A 20,417-nucleotide genomic window follows, 5' to 3' on the forward strand; every position below is an offset into this window, starting at 1 on the left:
CACTTGGGAGCTAAGGGCCTCTGCAAGAACTTTCCATCTAACTCTATTTCTGGCCGTCTGTCTGGCTGTGTCCCAAGTGATGTTCTTCTGGGACTGTATTTATTTACAAGACTTGCCTCTTCTCAAATTTAGATAAGCAATCTGTCAAGTTTATTGACATTCAGATGGACTTATCTACTCTGATTTATCCCTCCTTAAAGTATCTAACTAATTTCGAATCGACTTCAAAAAAGCAGAAGGCTATTAACTCGTGGGTTTTCTTTTTTTTAAATTTGTTACCTCAGCACATTCCACTGAGTGAATCGATTTTTGATGATCCTTTTTGAAAGCTGGTGAATGGTCCCATTTTAATTAGGTCCAGTTCTGACAATGGCATGAGAATACCATATAAGTCTTAAATTTGCATTAAGTAAGTGCGCGACAAATGGACGAATAACTCAATATCAATTTTCCTTTTTTAATTGGAAAGGATGTACTTTACTCTTAATGAGAGAGAGAGAGAGAGAGAGAGAGAGAGAGAGACTTAAGTCTGCAAAGGAGGAAGTTCTCAATTCGACTATATCTGTGATTATCTCAGCACATTCGACTGGGTGAACCGATATTGGATTTTTTAAAATTTTTATTTTACTTATAGTTATTAATAACATAATATCCGTCTATTTTTATCCTTTGCAGAAAACTTTCGCACGGAGGGTCGCCTGGTGCCGCACAGCTACTGCGACTTTTACTTTTTTGCCAGCACCAATGACGATGCAGATGCCGCCCTGAATGTCTGGCGTTACTTTCACTCGCCCCGCTTTCCCGCCCACTATCCGGCCCATATCAAGTGTGCCTATAAGTTCATCGGACGGCCCGACAGCTGCGTCGAGGTGGTATTCGAGGAGTTGCAGTTGCCTCCAGTCGCCAGCGGCGGCTGCCAGCTGGACTCGTTGACCATTTTTGATGCAGAGACCGCACATATGGCCGCTGTCATCGATGTCCTATGTGCTCCCAGTCCGCAACGGCGCATTGTAAGTAGTGGACCGGACCTACTCATCGAATTCAATGCCAGTTCGAATCGTACGGCAAAAGGATTTCGCGGCAAATACAAATTCGTGCCGAACAAGAAACTGTTGCTGCCTGCGCCTAGTATGCCAGTTATGGAAGCAGCCGTAGCTATCAAGGAGCAGACAGCAAAGCTCACACCACCAGCCAAGGCGAATCGTCTGCTAACGGACGTAGAGGTGGCTAAATCAGGCAGTGGTGCTTCCCTTGTGTTCGCCAGCCCTGCAGGCCTAGTAAATGGTAAGTTGGCGCCTCATATTTTTGCCTCCGCCCCCATCCGCCCGCATCGAATTATGCTAATCGGTGGCAAACTTATAGTTTTGCCATCGATGTTTTGCTTCATCCACCACCGTCGCCACTGTCGACAGCTTCCGTCTGTCAGTGGCGCTAATGCCTGGCGGAAGCCTGGCGCAGTCAGTAACGGATGTGGCCAATCGACGCCACATTCGGTCTGGGGCGGGTGGGGGCTAACCACAGAAAATTGTCTTAAGCTTCTTGATTTGGCCGCGCGCCTGGCAGTCTGCTACAAGTTCTCGACTCGCGCGCTTGCAAAATGTTGCTAACGGTTTTCTATCTGCTGAGCCTTTGGCTTGTGGCAGCGGTAACGTCGTGTACCCCGCCCCCCGCTGGGAGTGAGTATTTTCATAAGTATTTCGATATTTCGAACTAAACAGTTTTCAACTTTTTAAAACCTTTTACTAGTATCAGTAAACTTAAGCAAACATTACAATTAGTTGAATTACAATTAGTTGTGGACTCTGTTTGTCATTAGGAAACAATCATTTTAAAAGTGTGATAATATCGTATAAAAAATTCGCTGATATTTCAAAAAATATTAACGGATATTTGAATTGATGTAAAAATTGTAACATATCGTTAAATATTACATTCAAACTGGAGCTGGGCATATTATTTCAATCATAAATATGTAAAACACATACACATACATATGTACATACAGACATACATATGTATGTGTGTTTCTTATAATAAAAACTTCTTTTATTGAAGTGTCCAGAAGTAATGTGCAAGAATGCAGAACCCTATTTTGTGCATATACCCGTATGTATAGGTATTTATGTATGTTTATGAACACTTTTCTTTAGCATAATTGCAATGGTTTCTATTCACTATTTTGTTTCCCTTTCTCCACAACACCTATGGCCTCATGAAGATAAGGACATTTGCTGCAATATCAGCTGGGCAACTTGACAGTGTTGATAAACGCACGAAATGGCATAGAAAGGCCTCAATTTCTTCAAATTATTTGATAATAAACAGAATAATTAAAATATTTTAAAAATCATCAAACAATATGAAAGAGAAAAGCCAGTATTTTGGTTTTAAGCTTATTTATGCTAATACCATTAATAGTTTTAAAAAACACTTAAATGTTACAAAATTGTCATAAAATTCATCCAGAAACTGATAAATAATTTGAGCACAGACCATAAAATAGCTGCGCCGGCGCTGCAGACGATCACTTGTAATAAACGATGAAGGATCTCAAATCTGAAAATTAACAAACATCATTAAGATAATAAATAAATAAATAAATCCCCGAATAATAACACCAATATATTTACCGTGCTCGAATTTTTTTGCCCCGCTCTATAGACTCATTACCAGGCTCCTCCTTTGCCAAATAGATACGCATGCCTGCAAGTGCTCGAACAACATATTCGTTCCAATTGACCTTCGTCATGTCAAATTCATAATTCCTACGATCAGATATTGACATGTGTTCCCACAATCGCTGCATATTTGTGGTTTGAAACTTCCAGTTCCTTTCTGCAAAAGGTCCCAGCAGCTCGAAATTCTTGTGTATCTTTTCGTAAATCTTTACCATGCAAGGACGCTTGCCCCTTAAACGTAATATCAGATCGATGGCATATCCAGGTATTACGTGGTAAAAGAAAATAAGAAACTGATACAGAAACTGGGAGTTGGTGGGGATGAGAAATGGGAACCATATCATCTTAGTGATGGGATAGGCGGGGTATAGATCGGACCCCTTGCTTATAAAGTCGCCCCATGTTAATGGGTTGTGCTCACTGGACACAAAGTTATAGATTGGTTTTTCAAAAGTCTTCTGCTCTTCTTCTTTCTGAATGGAATATATTCTTGAGTTTTCACCATCCTTCTGGGTTATTTGCTCTGGATTCTGTTCCTTGGCACTCTTTGCATCAATGGCTGTTTTCCAGACACTCGCTATCAACAAATTGGCACAGAAGTCCACGGGCACAACATTCGCCTCTTTTTTTACATCGACTCGACAAATACGCATCACTCCAAAAGCAGCGGCATAGAGTATACTAATAGGTCCATACAAATTATCAATCCAGCCCGACACAGGCTCCTTGTAACTGGCAATAACTGTTGAGGTGAACATCAAATTAGAATAAATCATAGGGTTATTAGCAATACTGAATACTAAAAGGAAACGTTCAAATTCTGTGACTAATCAACTGTGAATTGTAATTAAAAACAAGTAAAAAAGCTAAAGTCGGGTGTCCCGACTTTGAAATACTCTGTACTAACTCTAACTACATTACAAATTTCTTATGAGTTATCAACCCAACTTTCACTTACTTATGCCTGGCCTGAAGATGCACATTGGTAGATCTCCCGATTCAGTCTGGACCAGGTGCTCGGCCAGCGCCTTTGTATAGGTGTAGGTATTGGGAAATTTGTCTACAAATGCTGGCGTCATTTTGTCAAGCAGCTCATTACTCAGTTGCTCCTTCAATTCCAAAACCTTTGCGGCTGGGCAACTGAGAAACTCCGGATAGTAGATCTCCTGGATATGGGATACGACGGAGTTGCAGAAGGCACTGGAAACGTGTACGAAAGATTCCAAGTGCTGCATTTCCTTGCCCAATTCCATCACGAGGCGGGTGGCACGAACGTTGATGTCCAGCGCATGATGCAGCGGCTCATTGAAACGCACGGTCGCTGCGCTGTGTATAACAATCTGTACTTCATTCCTCAATATCTGTCTGTCCTGCTCGGAAATGCCAAGATCAAGTTCCGCACAGTCACCAGCTATGGGCACCAAGCATTCAAATGCATTGGGCTTAACATTTAACAAATTCTGGAAAACCTGTGCGATATGATATTTAGATACAAGAAACACATATAAAGGCATTTTATGAAATCAATCAATGAGCTTTTCGTTAGCATACTTAATACTTACCGGATCGGTGAGCCAAGAGGCAATACGCTCATGTATTTCCACGCCACGTTTTGGTCTCATAAGAATATACAAGCGTTTCACTTCAGTTGTGCGCATAATTTTCTCAATTACCACTGAAAGTCAAGAGTACACAAGTTGTATTAGTAATTTGTATTGAACTCGAACTTGGTTTTCTTTTTCATTATTCAATTCATTACGGCAATTTTTACCCTGTATTTAAAGGGTATTGTAGTTTAGTGCATACGTATGTAAGAGAATGTACATATATTCTTGATCAGGTTGACAAGATTAGTCAATATATGCAAGGATCTTAAAGAATATAAGAGCTAGAATTACTAAACTTGGACAATGAACAACACAAATAAATGCATACAAAAAACAAATGAACAAATACAAATACAAAAACAATAACAAATTTTGTTTCTATATAAACTTCCAACATATCCAGGCCTTTCATTTCCATTATCAACATTTACGTATTGTTCAAAATTAAGAAATTGACAAGCTCGCAAAGTTAGCAATAAATTTCGCACCAATTTTACCAAAACCGTATCCAGATTCTCCTAATTTCGAGACAAGTGTGTGTATGTCTGTATGTATATATATTTTTAAAATCTATTTTTTAGTTTGTTTTCTTTTTTGTGGGAGTGGGTACAGGGCATTCAAGAGTTGAGCCCGCTCGACTCTAGCGTTCCTTTCATGTTTTATTTTCTATTTTTGGAGTGGGTACAGGGTATTTAAGAGTAGAGTCCGCTCGACTCTAGCATTTAATTCTGGCTTGCATATGTATGTACCAGCAAGTTACATTTTTTGCAGTGTTCTTGTGTTTGATTTGCATACACGTGAACGACTTGTGAATGCATATTTACTTTATTTTTGAATTACAAAAATAAACTCGTGTAGACTAGCGACTAGAAGCATTCACATACCAAGCTTTATTTAATGTGCTCTCAGCCGTTTCCGAAATCCAGGCTTTCACAAAACTTATATACCCTCATATATAATATTAAATCATTTGGATTGTAAAATTCCAATGTCTTCATAACAAGTAACAACATAACCCAGTATAAGGCATTGATTAAACAACTCTGACGTACTTTGTATATTATTTTGTATTGGTCTTTATAGAATACATACGAGTATGTTCCTCCCACTCCCGATTTACTGCAGTATTTATCAAAGTTTCAAAGCACAGGCACTTAGCACTTCTAAGTGTAATATTCACTTCCTGCGTTTATCAATAAATTTGCACAACATTCGTATTTATAATTTATTACGTTCGCATTTACTGGATTTATCATATTTTTGTTATACCTTTGCCCAAGAAGCCACTGCCACCGGTTACAAAAATGGTTTTGTTCTTATAAAACGCTTGCACTTCCGTTTCCATTTCGGGTTCGTTGTTGTACTTGTTTCCGAATTCCTGCGAAACCACCAACTCAGCTTCAAATTGTTTCGATTCACACTTAGCTGAACAATCACCACTTATATCTTAACGCACTCACGGCCACCACTTTAATGAGGTCCGCTTTGAATAAACCACCGATATTTATACTAATACAATCAATGCACATTGGGCCAGACTTCCGATTTTTTGGCATAAATTCGAAACATGAAGTTAGAGACTTGAAATTTGGCACAGGTGCTTGGACCGATCGGATCACGCCCACTCCTACCGCCCATATAAGACACAGATATTATCACTTGTTATTCAACTAATGTGTGTTCGTGTACTAGTATTATACTAAATAGCACTTATATTTATGATTATTTGTGCTTTAACTTACAAATAATACAACAAATTGAATGAAAACCAACCATTGCAAAACTTTAAATATTGCCATTTTGAATAAATTATTTTGTGCTCGCCCCACAGATAGGTCACAATTGATATGATTTTGTATTTATCAAAACGATAGAGATCATGTGTAAGAAGCACTACGATTTAACCACAAACATTTCCAAAATCATCTTGGAGTGATTGCGAATAACGATTTCTCTGCACTTTCAACCTCAGCTACAAAATAAAAGTGCCCGCAAAGTCGCAAAAAGCATATTTAACACAAGTTAATATAAATATTCAACTTTAATTTGGCATTATTACTATTTCGCACAAAGTTGCAGAAAGTATGTTTTCACTCCACAATAGACGGGCACTTGGTTTAAGTTTTATACAAATATGAACAACACAAATAAATGCACACAAAAAACAAATTAACAAATACGAACAAATGTTGTTTCTATATAAACTTCCAACATATCCAGGCCTTTTATTTCCATTATCAACATTTCCGTATTTTTCAAAATTAAGAAATTAGCAAACAATTTCGCACCAATTTTACCAAAACGCCTTGCAGATCGAACAACTGACTTTGAAGTGTTATCAATATTACAGTATTGCATAAAGATCCGAAATATTTATGTTTTTGTTGTAGTCAGGTTATGCGTATTAGGAAAGTAATATCAAAATAAGAATTTTTATAGCCTGTACCCAAAGGGCGAAAGGCTATACTAGTTTTGTGCGAATGTATGTAACACACAGAAGGAGGCGAGGCAGACCCCACAAAGTGTATATATTCTTGATCAGGGTGACCAGCCGAGTCGATTTAGCCCGTTATGTCCGTTCGTCCGTCCGTCTGTCCGTCCGTCTGTATGAGCGCAAGGATCTCAGAAGATACAAGAGCTAGAATAACCAAACTCGGTATACAGATTCCCATAAGCCCTAGGCAGGTCAAGTTTATTTTTTTATTCTGATACACCCCCCCCCCCCCCACCCCACCGCAATTCGTGTTTTTTTCCATAACTCCCGTAGTTATTAGAATTTCGAAAATTAGGTAGCTACATCCCGTTAGTCATTATGTGTCTGTATACCAAGTTTCATCATGATAGGTCAATTCTAAAGAGTTATAACCATAAATAAAATCGCCGCCCGCAGCTGTTGTTGTTGCTGCTGCTTGGGTTCAACTTTGTGCTGCATACATACACGCATATAAATACGCAGAGACACGATTCTGATGTAAATGTATGCTGTTGAAACTGTACATGAACATGTCTTAATTAAATAATTAAATTTATATATTTTTTTTAATTATTAACACATTTTTTTTTCAGTTTTTCCTTTTTTGTGGGAGGTACAGGATATTTAAGAGTTGAGCTTGCTCGACTTCAGCATTCTTTTCTTGTTTTCCATGACATTTTTGAATATATGCCAAAAAATCGGCCGCCTGGCCCAATGTGCAATGGTATATTTATTTCTTTTTGCTTTTTCATACAATTTTCATACTTGTACATACCCTACGCTGGGCGGGGGGCGGTGAGGCCACTGGCTCCGAAATCTTTGGAAAACAAGTGGAGAAGCTATTGTCGGGTGTACCGATTTTGAAATACTCTGTACAGTAGGATAATTATAGAAATTAAAAAAATTAAACAAAAACTTGGTGATCGATTTTACCGTCCTTGGGTATAATTATGTGTCAACACAATACAATTGAGTTGGCGCCAGCATGTGTAGGCATGCGATCAATGCTTTGCACATGCAGCAATATTAGCTTAGCAATCTAAATAAGTAACACACTTACGTAAGCAGCAGGCCTAGTACAACACCGAATTGTGCAAGCCTGCAATATTCACACCAATAGGCGCAAAAGCGCTATATATATTCATAAGTACATTTAAGCATAGCTATTTTAGCCGCGAATTCATCAATAAACATCAGTTTGAAAGTTATCACCAAATGTAACTGTAAATTCGGAAAACGGCACCACCGCACCACCGCATCACCTTACACACTACATCCTCCCAAGGATCACCAGCAAGCATCATTGGTCACTGCGATTAGAGTAACACATCATGATTAGAGTTCACACCTTCAGCACGCAGATGACAATCTGCAGCCCACTAAATCATTATAAATTAATATAGAATTGGTATCCAACATTATTACATGAATACCTTTCTTTAGCCTAACTGGAATGGTTTCGATACACTACTTTGTTTGCCTTTATTTTAGTTGAATTTTCATTAAAGCCGGTTTCTAAAGACCTCCCTTCGAAGCTGGGGGAATTCCAAATAAGTATGAAAATGTGTTTTCTTAGTTAAACACTGTTTGTTATTTATTAATGTTTGTAAAGGTTGAAGTAATTGACAATATTACAGTATAATTTGCTTAGCTGCCTTCAACACATTGCACAGAGTTTTGCGGCAGCTATTCTAAAAAGGCTACAGCAATTAAATTTATATTCCATTTTTATACCCTGTTATCCTTTGGGTATAGGCTAGAATCTGAGAAGTCCAAACTTCGTCGCTTGCTACAAGGAGGAGAAACGTCTCGCTTAAAGCTTTCTAAAATATTAACTTATATACACCGCCTTGAGCCAAGGTCAGATGTGTTCGTTAAGTCTAGTCGGAAAGTAATTTAGATAAAATGGAATGCGAAATGAGGCTTGCACCGGTGAAAAGTCATCAACTTACATTTTACACAATCTAAATCTAACAGATTCCGAGAACAGCACAATAGAAACAGCAGGCGATCGTGAAGATGAAGCTCTTTCGTCTGAGTGCGCGGCAGGAGTAGCCATTGTTCTTGCCGGTGTAGTCACACAACCAGCACTGCACTATTGGGTCCGTTGGCCCAAGCTTATGGCAAAATCACAAGATTTTAACCAGCAAGAGTGCGTTTTCTTCACAACCTAAACGTATGCAACAAAAAAGAAGTTCGTTATATCGGTCTATGAAAAAGCTCAAATGCACGCAGTGGGTGCATGTATGAAGATTTTTCGTTTTTTTAGTCACAATCGTTAATGCTGGCACATCGATCACAAAAATATATGACACTTGAAAAAGTTATACGTAGGTAAAAAGCAAGATCAGAATATGTTTTTAATATTTAAATACAATGAACAGCCAGCTAAAAAAAAGTGACCGATTGCAACGACAGGGTTGTCAGGTTGAATTATAATATTGCAAATATTTACAAATTTAAAAAATCATCAAACATTTATTATTTATTTTATTTATTTATTTATTTATGCTAATACCATTAAAAAGCTTTAAAAATAGAAAATACATTTCCCAGAGCAAACATATCGAATGATTTTCTTAAAATTTTTTTTTTTTTTTTTTTTTTGCGAACTCCTTAAATGTTAAAAATATAAAATAAAATTAAACTAGAATCTGATAAGTAATTTGACCATAGACCATAAAATAACCGCGCCGGCGCTGCAGACAATCACTTGCAATAAACGATGAAGGATCTCAAATCTGAAAATATTTAACAAACGTCGTTTAGATAATAAATAAATAAATAAATCCCCGAATAATTGCACCAATATATTTACCGTGCTCGAATTTTTTGGCCCCGCTCTATAGACTCATTACCAGGCTCCTCCTTTGCCAAATAGATACGCATGCCTGCAAGCGCTCGACTAAAATATTCGTTCCAATTGACCTTCGTTATGTCAAATTCATAAACCTTTCGGTCAGATATTGACATGTGTTCCCACAATCGCTGCATGTTTGTGGTTTGAAACTTCCAGCTCCTATCTACGAAAGGTCCCAGCAGCTCGAAATTCTTGTGTATCTTTTCGTAAAGCTTTACCATGCGAGGACGCTTTCCCCTTAAACGTAATATCAGATCGATGGCATAGCCGGGTATTACGTGGTAAAAGAAAATAAGCAGCTGATACAGAAACTGGGAGTTGGTGGGGATGAGAAATGGGAACCACATCATCTTAGTGATGGGATAGGCGGGGCCTAGCTCGGACACCTTGCCTATAAAGGCGCCCCATGTTAATGGGTTGTGCTCACTGGACACAAAGTTATAGATTGGTTTTCCAAAAGTCTTCTGCTCTTCTTCTTTCTGAATGGGATTGTTTGTTGAGTTTTCACCATCCTTCTGGGTTATGTGCTCTGGTTTCTGTTCCTTGGCACTCTTTGCATCAATGGCTGTTTTCCAGACACTCGCTATCAACAAATTGGCACAGAAGTCCACGGGCACAACATTCGCCTCTTTTTTTACATCGACTCGACAAATACGCATCACTCCAAAAGCAGCGGCAAGGAGTATACTAATAGGTCCATACAAATTATCAATCCAGCCCGACACAGGCTCCTTGTAACTGGCAATAACTGTTGAGTGAACATCAAATTAGAATAAATCATAGGGTCATTAGTAATACTGAATGCTAATAGAAAACGTTCAAATTCTGTGACTAACCAACTGTGTAATTAAAAAACAGTAGAAGTGTCATTATATAATTAATGGCCACTCTCTAACTACATTACAAATTTCTAACGAGATATCATCTCAACTTTCACTTACTTATGCCCGGCCTGAAGATGCACATTGGTAGATCTCCCGATTCGGTCTGGACCAGGTGCTCGGCCAACGCCTTTGTATAGGTGTAGGTATTGGGAAATTTGTCCAGTAATGCGGGCGTCATTTTGTCAAGCAGCTCATTACTCAGCTGCTCTTTCAATTCCAAAACCTTTGCGGCTGGGCAGCTGAGAAGCTCCGGATAGTAAGTCTCCTTGATGTGGTTTACGACGCAGTTGGAGAAGGCAGTGGAAACGTGTACGAAAGACTCCAAATGCTGCATTTCCTTGCCCAATTCCATCACGAGGCGGGTGGCACGAACGTTGATGTCCAGCGCATGATGCAGCGGCTCATTGAAACGCACGGTCGCTGCGCTGTGTATAACAATCTGTACTTCATTCCTCAATATCTGTCTGTCCTGCTCGGAAATGCCAAGATCAAGTTCCGCACAGTCACCAGCTATGGGCACCAAGCATTCAAATGCATTGGGCTTAACATTTAACAAATTCTGGAAAACCTGTGCGATATGATATTTAGATACAAGAAACACATATAAAGGCATTTTATGAAATCAATCAATGAGCTTTTCGTTAGCATACTTAATACTTACCGGATCGGTGAGCCAAGAGGCAATACGCTCATGTATTTCCACGCCACGTTTTGGTCTCATAAGAATATACAAGCGTTTCACTTCAGTTGTGCGCATAATTTTCTCAATTACCACTGAAAGTCAAGAGTACACAAGTTGTATTAGTAATTTGTATTGAACTCGAACTTGGTTTTCTTTTTCATTATTCAATTCATTACGGCAATTTTTACCCTGTATTTAAAGGGTATTGTAGTTTAGTGCATACGTATGTAAGAGAATGTACATATATTCTTGATCAGGTTGACAAGATTAGTCAATATATGCAAGGATCTTAAAGAATATAAGAGCTAGAATTACTAAACTTGGACAATGAACAACACAAATAAATGCATACAAAAAACAAATGAACAAATACAAATACAAAAACAATAACAAATTTTGTTTCTATATAAACTTCCAACATATCCAGGCCTTTCATTTCCATTATCAACATTTACGTATTGTTCAAAATTAAGAAATTGACAAGCTCGCAAAGTTAGCAATAAATTTCGCACCAATTTTACCAAAACCGTATCCAGATTCTCCTAATTTCGAGACAAGTGTGTGTATGTCTGTATGTATATATATTTTTAAAATCTATTTTTTAGTTTGTTTTCTTTTTTGTGGGAGTGGGTACAGGGCATTCAAGAGTTGAGCCCGCTCGACTCTAGCGTTCCTTTCATGTTTTATTTTCTATTTTTGGAGTGGGTACAGGGTATTTAAGAGTAGAGTCCGCTCGACTCTAGCATTTAATTCTGGCTTGCATATGTATGTACCAGCAAGTTACATTTTTTGCAGTGTTCTTGTGTTTGATTTGCATACACGTGAACGACTTGTGAATGCATATTTACTTTATTTTTGAATTACAAAAATAAACTCGTGTAGACTAGCGACTAGAAGCATTCACATACCAAGCTTTATTTAATGTGCTCTCAGCCGTTTCCGAAATCCAGGCTTTCACAAAACTTATATACCCTCATATATAATATTAAATCATTTGGATTGTAAAATTCCAATGTCTTCATAACAAGTAACAACATAACCCAGTATAAGGCATTGATTAAACAACTCTGACGTACTTTGTATATTATTTTGTATTGGTCTTTATAGAATACATACGAGTATGTTCCTCCCACTCCCGATTTACTGCAGTATTTATCAAAGTTTCAAAGCACAGGCACTTAGCACTTCTAAGTGTAATATTCACTTCCTGCGTTTATCAATAAATTTGCACAACATTCGTATTTATAATTTATTACGTTCGCATTTACTGGATTTATCATATTTTTGTTATACCTTTGCCCAAGAAGCCACTGCCACCGGTTACAAAAATGGTTTTGTTCTTATAAAACGCTTGCACTTCCGTTTCCATTTCGGGTTCGTTGTTGTACTTGTTTCCGAATTCCTGCGAAACCACCAACTCAGCTTCAAATTGTTTCGATTCACACTTAGCTGAACAATCACCACTTATATCTTAACGCACTCACGGCCACCACTTTAATGAGGTCCGCTTTGAATAAACCACCGATATTTATACTAATACAATCAATGCACATTGGGCCAGACTTCCGATTTTTTGGCATAAATTCGAAACATGAAGTTAGAGACTTGAAATTTGGCACAGGTGCTTGGACCGATCGGATCACGCCCACTCCTACCGCCCATATAAGACACAGATATTATCACTTGTTATTCAACTAATGTGTGTTCGTGTACTAGTATTATACTAAATAGCACTTATATTTATGATTATTTGTGCTTTAACTTACAAATAATACAACAAATTGAATGAAAACCAACCATTGCAAAACTTTAAATATTGCCATTTTGAATAAATTATTTTGTGCTCGCCCCACAGATAGGTCACAATTGATATGATTTTGTATTTATCAAAACGATAGAGATCATGTGTAAGAAGCACTACGATTTAACCACAAACATTTCCAAAATCATCTTGGAGTGATTGCGAATAACGATTTCTCTGCACTTTCAACCTCAGCTACAAAATAAAAGTGCCCGCAAAGTCGCAAAAAGCATATTTAACACAAGTTAATATAAATATTCAACTTTAATTTGGCATTATTACTATTTCGCACAAAGTTGCAGAAAGTATGTTTTCACTCCACAATAGACGGGCACTTGGTTTAAGTTTTATACAAATATGAACAACACAAATAAATGCACACAAAAAACAAATTAACAAATACGAACAAATGTTGTTTCTATATAAACTTCCAACATATCCAGGCCTTTTATTTCCATTATCAACATTTCCGTATTTTTCAAAATTAAGAAATTAGCAAACAATTTCGCACCAATTTTACCAAAACGCCTTGCAGATCGAACAACTGACTTTGAAGTGTTATCAATATTACAGTATTGCATAAAGATCCGAAATATTTATGTTTTTGTTGTAGTCAGGTTATGCGTATTAGGAAAGTAATATCAAAATAAGAATTTTTATAGCCTGTACCCAAAGGGCGAAAGGCTATACTAGTTTTGTGCGAATGTATGTAACACACAGAAGGAGGCGAGGCAGACCCCACAAAGTGTATATATTCTTGATCAGGGTGACCAGCCGAGTCGATTTAGCCCGTTATGTCCGTTCGTCCGTCCGTCTGTCCGTCCGTCTGTATGAGCGCAAGGATCTCAGAAGATACAAGAGCTAGAATAACCAAACTCGGTATACAGATTCCCATAAGCCCTAGGCAGGTCAAGTTTATTTTTTTATTCTGATACACCCCCCCCCCCCCCCACCCCACCGCAATTCGTGTTTTTTTCCATAACTCCCGTAGTTATTAGAATTTCGAAAATTAGGTAGCTACATCCCGTTAGTCATTATGTGTCTGTATACCAAGTTTCATCATGATAGGTCAATTCTAAAGAGTTATAACCATAAATAAAATCGCCGCCCGCAGCTGTTGTTGTTGCTGCTGCTTGGGTTCAACTTTGTGCTGCATACATACACGCATATAAATACGCAGAGACACGATTCTGATGTAAATGTATGCTGTTGAAACTGTACATGAACATGTCTTAATTAAATAATTAAATTTATATATTTTTTTTAATTATTAACAAATTTTTTTTTCAGTTTTTCCTTTTTTGTGGGAGGTACAGGATATTTAAGAGTTGAGCTTGCTCGACTTCAGCATTCTTTTCTTGTTTTCCATGACATTTTTGAATATATGCCAAAAAATCGGCCGCCTGGCCCAATGTGCAATGGTATATTTATTTCTTTTTGCTTTTTCATACAATTTTCATACTTGTACATACCCTACGCTGGGCGGGGGGCGGTGAGGCCACTGGCTCCGAAATCTTTGGAAAACAAGTGGAGAAGCTATTGTCGGGTGTACCGATTTTGAAATACTCTGTACAGTAGGATAATTATAGAAATTAAAAAAATTAAACAAAAACTTGGTGATCGATTTTACCGTCCTTGGGTATAATTATGTGTCAACACAATACAATTGAGTTGGCGCCAGCATGTGTAGGCATGCGATCAATGCTTTGCACATGCAGCAATATTAGCTTAGCAATCTAAATAAGTAACACACTTACGTAAGCAGCAGGCCTAGTACAACACCGAATTGTGCAAGCCTGCAATATTCACACCAATAGGCGCAAAAGCGCTATATATATTCATAAGTACATTTAAGCATAGCTATTTTAGCCGCGAATTCATCAATAAACATCAGTTTGAAAGTTATCACCAAATGTAACTGTAAATTCGGAAAACGGCACCACCGCACCACCGCATCACCTTACACACTACATCCTCCCAAGGATCACCAGCAAGCATCATTGGTCACTGCGATTAGAGTAACACATCATGATTAGAGTTCACACCTTCAGCACGCAGATGACAATCTGCAGCCCACTAAATCATTATAAATTAATATAGAATTGGTATCCAACATTATTACATGAATACCTTTCTTTAGCCTAACTGGAATGGTTTCGATACACTACTTTGTTTGCCTTTATTTTAGTTGAATTTTCATTAAAGCCGGTTTCTAAAGACCTCCCTTCGAAGCTGGGGGAATTCCAAATAAGTATGAAAATGTGTTTTCTTAGTTAAACACTGTTTGTTATTTATTAATGTTTGTAAAGGTTGAAGTAATTGACAATATTACAGTATAATTTGCTTAGCTGCCTTCAACACATTGCACAGAGTTTTGCGGCAGCTATTCTAAAAAGGCTACAGCAATTAAATTTATATTCCATTTTTATACCCTGTTATCCTTTGGGTATAGGCTAGAATCTGAGAAGTCCAAACTTCGTCGCTTGCTACAAGGAGGAGAAACGTCTCGCTTAAAGCTTTCTAAAATATTAACTTATATACACCGCCTTGAGCCAAGGTCAGATGTGTTCGTTAAGTCTAGTCGGAAAGTAATTTAGATAAAATGGAATGCGAAATGAGGCTTGCACCGGTGAAAAGTCATCAACTTACATTTTACACAATCTAAATCTAACAGATTCCGAGAACAGCACAATAGAAACAGCAGGCGATCGTGAAGATGAAGCTCTTTCGTCTGAGTGCGCGGCAGGAGTAGCCATTGTTCTTGCCGGTGTAGTCACACAACCAGCACTGCACTATTGGGTCCGTTGGCCCAAGCTTATGGCAAAATCACAAGATTTTAACCAGCAAGAGTGCGTTTTCTTCACAACCTAAACGTATGCAACAAAAAAGAAGTTCGTTATATCGGTCTATGAAAAAGCTCAAATGCACGCAGTGGGTGCATGTATGAAGATTTTTCGTTTTTTTAGTCACAATCGTTAATGCTGGCACATCGATCACAAAAATATATGACACTTGAAAAAGTTATACGTAGGTAAAAAGCAAGATCAGAATATGTTTTTAATATTTAAATACAATGAACAGCCAGCTAAAAAAAAGTGACCGATTGCAACGACAGGGTTGTCAGGTTGAATTATAATATTGCAAATATTTACAAATTTAAAAAATCATCAAACATTTATTATTTATTTTATTTATTTATTTATTTATGCTAATACCATTAAAAAGCTTTAAAAATAGAAAATACATTTCCCAGAGCAAACATATCGAATGATTTTCTTAAAATTTTTTTTTTTTTTTTTGCGAACTCCTTAAATGTTAAAAATATAAAATAAAATTAAACTAGAATCTGATAAGTAATTTGACCATAGACCATAAAATAACCGCGCCGGCGCTGCAGACAATCACTTGCAATAAACGATGAAGGATCTCAAATCTGAAAATATTTAACAAACGTCGTTTAGATAATAAATAAATAAATAAATCCCCGAATAATTGCAGCAATATATTTACCGTGCTCGAATTTTTTGGCCCCGCTCTATAGACTCATTACCAGGCTCCTCCTTTGCCAAATAGATACGCATGCCTGCAAGCGCTCGACTAAAATATTCGTTCCAATTGACCTTCGTTATGTCAAATTCATAAACCTTTCGGTCAGATATTGACATGTGTTCCCACAATCGCTGCATGTTTGTGGTTTGAAACTTCCAGCTCCTATCTACGAAAGGTCCCAGCAACTCGAAATTCTTGTGTATCTTTTCGTAAAGCTTTACCATGCGAGGACGCTTTCCCCTTAAACGTAATATCAGATCGATGGCATAGCCGGGTATTACGTGGTAAAAGAAAATAAGCAGCTGATACAGAAACTGGGAGTTGGTGGGGATGAGAAATGGGAACCACATCATCTTAGTGATGGGATAGGCGGGGCCTAGCTCGGACACCTTGCCTATAAAGGCGCCCCATGTTAATGGGTTGTGCTCACTGGACACAAAGTTATAGATTGGTTTTCCAAAAGTCTTCTGCTCTTCTTCTTTCTGAATGGGATTGTTTGTTGAGTTTTCACCATCCTTCTGGGTTATGTGCTCTGGTTTCTGTTCCTTGGCACTCTTTGCATCAATGGCTGTTTTCCAGACACTCGCTATCAACAAATTGGCACAGAAGTCCACGGGCACAACATTCGCCTCTTTTTTTACATCGACTCGACAAATACGCATCACTCCAAAAGCAGCGGCAAGGAGTATACTAATAGGTCCATACAAATTATCAATCCAGCCCGACACAGGCTCCTTGTAACTGGCAATAACTGTTGAGTGAACATCAAATTAGAATAAATCATAGGGTCATTAGTAATACTGAATGCTAATAGAAAACGTTCAAATTCTGTGACTAACCAACTGTGTAATTAAAAAACAGTAGAAGTGTCATTATATAATTAATGGCCACTCTCTAACTACATTACAAATTTCTAACGAGATATCATCTCAACTTTCACTTACTTATGCCCGGCCTGAAGATGCACATTGGTAGATCTCCCGATTCGGTCTGGACCAGGTGCTCGGCCAACGCCTTTGTATAGGTGTAGGTATTGGGAAATTTGTCCAGTAATGCGGGCGTCATTTTGTCAAGCAGCTCATTACTCAGCTGCTCTTTCAATTCCAAAACCTTTGCGGCTGGGCAGCTGAGAAGCTCCGGATAGTAAGTCTCCTTGATGTGGTTTACGACGCAGTTGGAGAAGGCAGTGGAAACGTGTACGAAAGACTCCAAATGCTGCATTTCCTTGCCCAATTCCATCACGAGGCGGGTGGCACGAACGTTGATGTCCAGCGCATGATGCAGCGGCTCATTGAAACGCACGGTCGCTGCGCTGTGTATAACAATCTGTACTTCATTCCTCAATATCTGTCTGTCCTGCTCGGAAATGCCAAGATCAAGTTCCGCACAGTCACCAGCTATGGGCACCAAGCATTCAAATGCATTGGGCTTAACATTTAACAAATTCTGGAAAACCTGTGCGATATGATATTTAGATACAAGAAACACATATAAAGGCATTTTATGAAATCAATCAATGAGCTTTTCGTTAGCATACTTAATACTTACCGGATCGGTGAGCCAAGAGGCAATACGCTCATGTATTTCCACGCCACGTTTTGGTCTCATAAGAATATACAAGCGTTTCACTTCAGTTGTGCGCATAATTTTCTCAATTACCACTGAAAGTCAAGAGTACACAAGTTGTATTAGTAATTTGTATTGAACTCGAACTTGGTTTTCTTTTTCATTATTCAATTCATTACGGCAATTTTTACCCTGTATTTAAAGGGTATTGTAGTTTAGTGCATACGTATGTAAGAGAATGTACATATATTCTTGATCAGGTTGACAAGATTAGTCAATATATGCAAGGATCTTAAAGAATATAAGAGCTAGAATTACTAAACTTGGACAATGAACAACACAAATAAATGCATACAAAAAACAAATGAACAAATACAAATACAAAAACAATAACAAATTTTGTTTCTATATAAACTTCCAACATATCCAGGCCTTTCATTTCCATTATCAACATTTACGTATTGTTCAAAATTAAGAAATTGACAAGCTCGCAAAGTTAGCAATAAATTTCGCACCAATTTTACCAAAACCGTATCCAGATTCTCCTAATTTCGAGACAAGTGTGTGTATGTCTGTATGTATATATATTTTTAAAATCTATTTTTTAGTTTGTTTTCTTTTTTGTGGGAGTGGGTACAGGGCATTCAAGAGTTGAGCCCGCTCGACTCTAGCGTTCCTTTCATGTTTTATTTTCTATTTTTGGAGTGGGTACAGGGTATTTAAGAGTAGAGTCCGCTCGACTCTAGCATTTAATTCTGGCTTGCATATGTATGTACCAGCAAGTTACATTTTTTGCAGTGTTCTTGTGTTTGATTTGCATACACGTGAACGACTTGTGAATGCATATTTACTTTATTTTTGAATTACAAAAATAAACTCGTGTAGACTAGCGACTAGAAGCATTCACATACCAAGCTTTATTTAATGTGCTCTCAGCCGTTTCCGAAATCCAGGCTTTCACAAAACTTATATACCCTCATATATAATATTAAATCATTTGGATTGTAAAATTCCAATGTCTTCATAACAAGTAACAACATAACCCAGTATAAGGCATTGATTAAACAACTCTGACGTACTTTGTATATTATTTTGTATTGGTCTTTATAGAATACATACGAGTATGTTCCTCCCACTCCCGATTTACTGCAGTATTTATCAAAGTTTCAAAGCACAGGCACTTAGCACTTCTAAGTGTAATATTCACTTCCTGCGTTTATCAATAAATTTGCACAACATTCGTATTTATAATTTATTACGTTCGCATTTACTGGATTTATCATATTTTTGTTATACCTTTGCCCAAGAAGCCACTGCCACCGGTTACAAAAATGGTTTTGTTCTTATAAAACGCTTGCACTTCCGTTTCCATTTCGGGTTCGTTGTTGTACTTGTTTCCGAATTCCTGCGAAACCACCAACTCAGCTTCAAATTGTTTCGATTCACACTTAGCTGAACAATCACCACTTATATCTTAACGCACTCACGGCCACCACTTTAATGAGGTCCGCTTTGAATAAACCACCGATATTTATACTAATACAATCAATGCACATTGGGCCAGACTTCCGATTTTTTGGCATAAATTCGAAACATGAAGTTAGAGACTTGAAATTTGGCACAGGTGCTTGGACCGATCGGATCACGCCCACTCCTACCGCCCATATAAGACACAGATATTATCACTTGTTATTCAACTAATGTGTGTTCGTGTACTAGTATTATACTAAATAGCACTTATATTTATGATTATTTGTGCTTTAACTTACAAATAATACAACAAATTGAATGAAAACCAACCATTGCAAAACTTTAAATATTGCCATTTTGAATAAATTATTTTGTGCTCGCCCCACAGATAGGTCACAATTGATATGATTTTGTATTTATCAAAACGATAGAGATCATGTGTAAGAAGCACTACGATTTAACCACAAACATTTCCAAAATCATCTTGGAGTGATTGCGAATAACGATTTCTCTGCACTTTCAACCTCAGCTACAAAATAAAAGTGCCCGCAAAGTCGCAAAAAGCATATTTAACACAAGTTAATATAAATATTCAACTTTAATTTGGCATTATTACTATTTCGCACAAAGTTGCAGAAAGTATGTTTTCACTCCACAATAGACGGGCACTTGGTTTAAGTTTTATACAAATATGAACAACACAAATAAATGCACACAAAAAACTTTGAACTTTGAAACTTTGAAGTGTTATCGATATTACAGTATTGCATAAAGATCCGAAATATTTATGTTTTTGTTGTAGTCAGGTTATGCGTATTAGGAAAGTAATATCAAAATAAGAATTTTT

The 20,417-nt window shown here is 37.5% G+C and overlaps 4 protein-coding genes across 4 annotated transcripts in view; 1 reads left to right on the forward strand and 3 right to left on the reverse strand.

Annotated features, from left to right (window-relative positions):
• LOC115622047 (suppressor of lurcher protein 1) overlaps positions 1–20,417 on the forward strand; it is a 63,759-nt gene that overhangs the window by 754 nt on the left and 42,588 nt on the right. Inside the window, exon 3 of the mRNA XM_030515919.1 lies at positions 676–1,284. Within this exon, the coding sequence (XP_030371779.1) occupies positions 676–1,284 (609 nt within the window). The remainder of the gene's footprint in view (positions 1–675; positions 1,285–20,417) is intronic.
• LOC115621992 (fatty acyl-CoA reductase wat-like) lies at positions 2,380–5,747 on the reverse strand. Its single transcript, XM_030515846.1, has 5 exons — positions 5,555–5,747; positions 4,241–4,353; positions 3,637–4,147; positions 2,631–3,420; positions 2,380–2,556 (listed from the first exon to the last, which is right to left on the reverse strand). The coding sequence occupies exons 1-5, from the start codon at positions 5,628–5,630 to the stop codon at positions 2,439–2,441; spliced, it is 1,608 nt and encodes a 535-aa protein (XP_030371706.1). The 5' UTR covers positions 5,631–5,747; the 3' UTR covers positions 2,380–2,438.
• Positions 9,366–12,670, reverse strand: LOC115621994 (fatty acyl-CoA reductase wat-like). Its single transcript, XM_030515848.1, has 5 exons — positions 12,478–12,670; positions 11,164–11,276; positions 10,560–11,070; positions 9,577–10,366; positions 9,366–9,499 (listed from the first exon to the last, which is right to left on the reverse strand). The coding sequence occupies exons 1-5, from the start codon at positions 12,551–12,553 to the stop codon at positions 9,406–9,408; spliced, it is 1,584 nt and encodes a 527-aa protein (XP_030371708.1). The 5' UTR covers positions 12,554–12,670; the 3' UTR covers positions 9,366–9,405.
• Positions 16,285–19,589, reverse strand: LOC115621993 (fatty acyl-CoA reductase wat-like). The gene is made up of 5 exons (XM_030515847.1): positions 19,397–19,589; positions 18,083–18,195; positions 17,479–17,989; positions 16,496–17,285; positions 16,285–16,418 (listed from the first exon to the last, which is right to left on the reverse strand). The coding sequence occupies exons 1-5, from the start codon at positions 19,470–19,472 to the stop codon at positions 16,325–16,327; spliced, it is 1,584 nt and encodes a 527-aa protein (XP_030371707.1). The 5' UTR covers positions 19,473–19,589; the 3' UTR covers positions 16,285–16,324.

Source organism: Scaptodrosophila lebanonensis, unplaced genomic scaffold, assembly GCF_003285725.1.
Source record: "Scaptodrosophila lebanonensis strain 11010-0011.00,11010-0021.00 unplaced genomic scaffold, SlebRS2 tig00000024-arrow-pilon, whole genome shotgun sequence".
Taxonomy (NCBI): Eukaryota; Metazoa; Arthropoda; class Insecta; order Diptera; family Drosophilidae; genus Scaptodrosophila; species Scaptodrosophila lebanonensis.

What these genes read in the sequence shown, in the direction of transcription:
- LOC115621992 (XM_030515846.1), bottom strand. Translation starts at nt 5,630, where the DNA reads ATGGAAACGGAAGTGCAAGCGTTTTATAAGAACAAAACCATTTTTGTA. An exon ending in CCTCTTGGCTCACCGATCCG is followed by an intron (nt 4,148 to 4,240) that starts GTAAGTATTAAG and finishes CATATCGCACAG; the next exon opens with GTTTTCCAGAATTTGTTAAA. An exon ending in CATCTTCAGGCCAGGCATAA is followed by an intron (nt 3,421 to 3,636) that starts GTAAGTGAAAGT and finishes TCACCTCAACAG; the next exon opens with TTATTGCCAGTTACAAGGAG.
- LOC115621993 (XM_030515847.1), bottom strand. Translation starts at nt 19,472, where the DNA reads ATGGAAACGGAAGTGCAAGCGTTTTATAAGAACAAAACCATTTTTGTA. An exon ending in CCTCTTGGCTCACCGATCCG is followed by an intron (nt 17,990 to 18,082) that starts GTAAGTATTAAG and finishes CATATCGCACAG; the next exon opens with GTTTTCCAGAATTTGTTAAA. An exon ending in GGCCAAAAAATTCGAGCACG is followed by an intron (nt 16,419 to 16,495) that starts GTAAATATATTG and finishes AAATATTTTCAG; the next exon opens with ATTTGAGATCCTTCATCGTT.
- LOC115621994 (XM_030515848.1), bottom strand. Translation starts at nt 12,553, where the DNA reads ATGGAAACGGAAGTGCAAGCGTTTTATAAGAACAAAACCATTTTTGTA. An exon ending in CAGTGGCTTCTTGGGCAAAG is followed by an intron (nt 11,277 to 12,477) that starts GTATAACAAAAA and finishes CTTGACTTTCAG; the next exon opens with TGGTAATTGAGAAAATTATG. An exon ending in CATCTTCAGGCCGGGCATAA is followed by an intron (nt 10,367 to 10,559) that starts GTAAGTGAAAGT and finishes TTCACTCAACAG; the next exon opens with TTATTGCCAGTTACAAGGAG.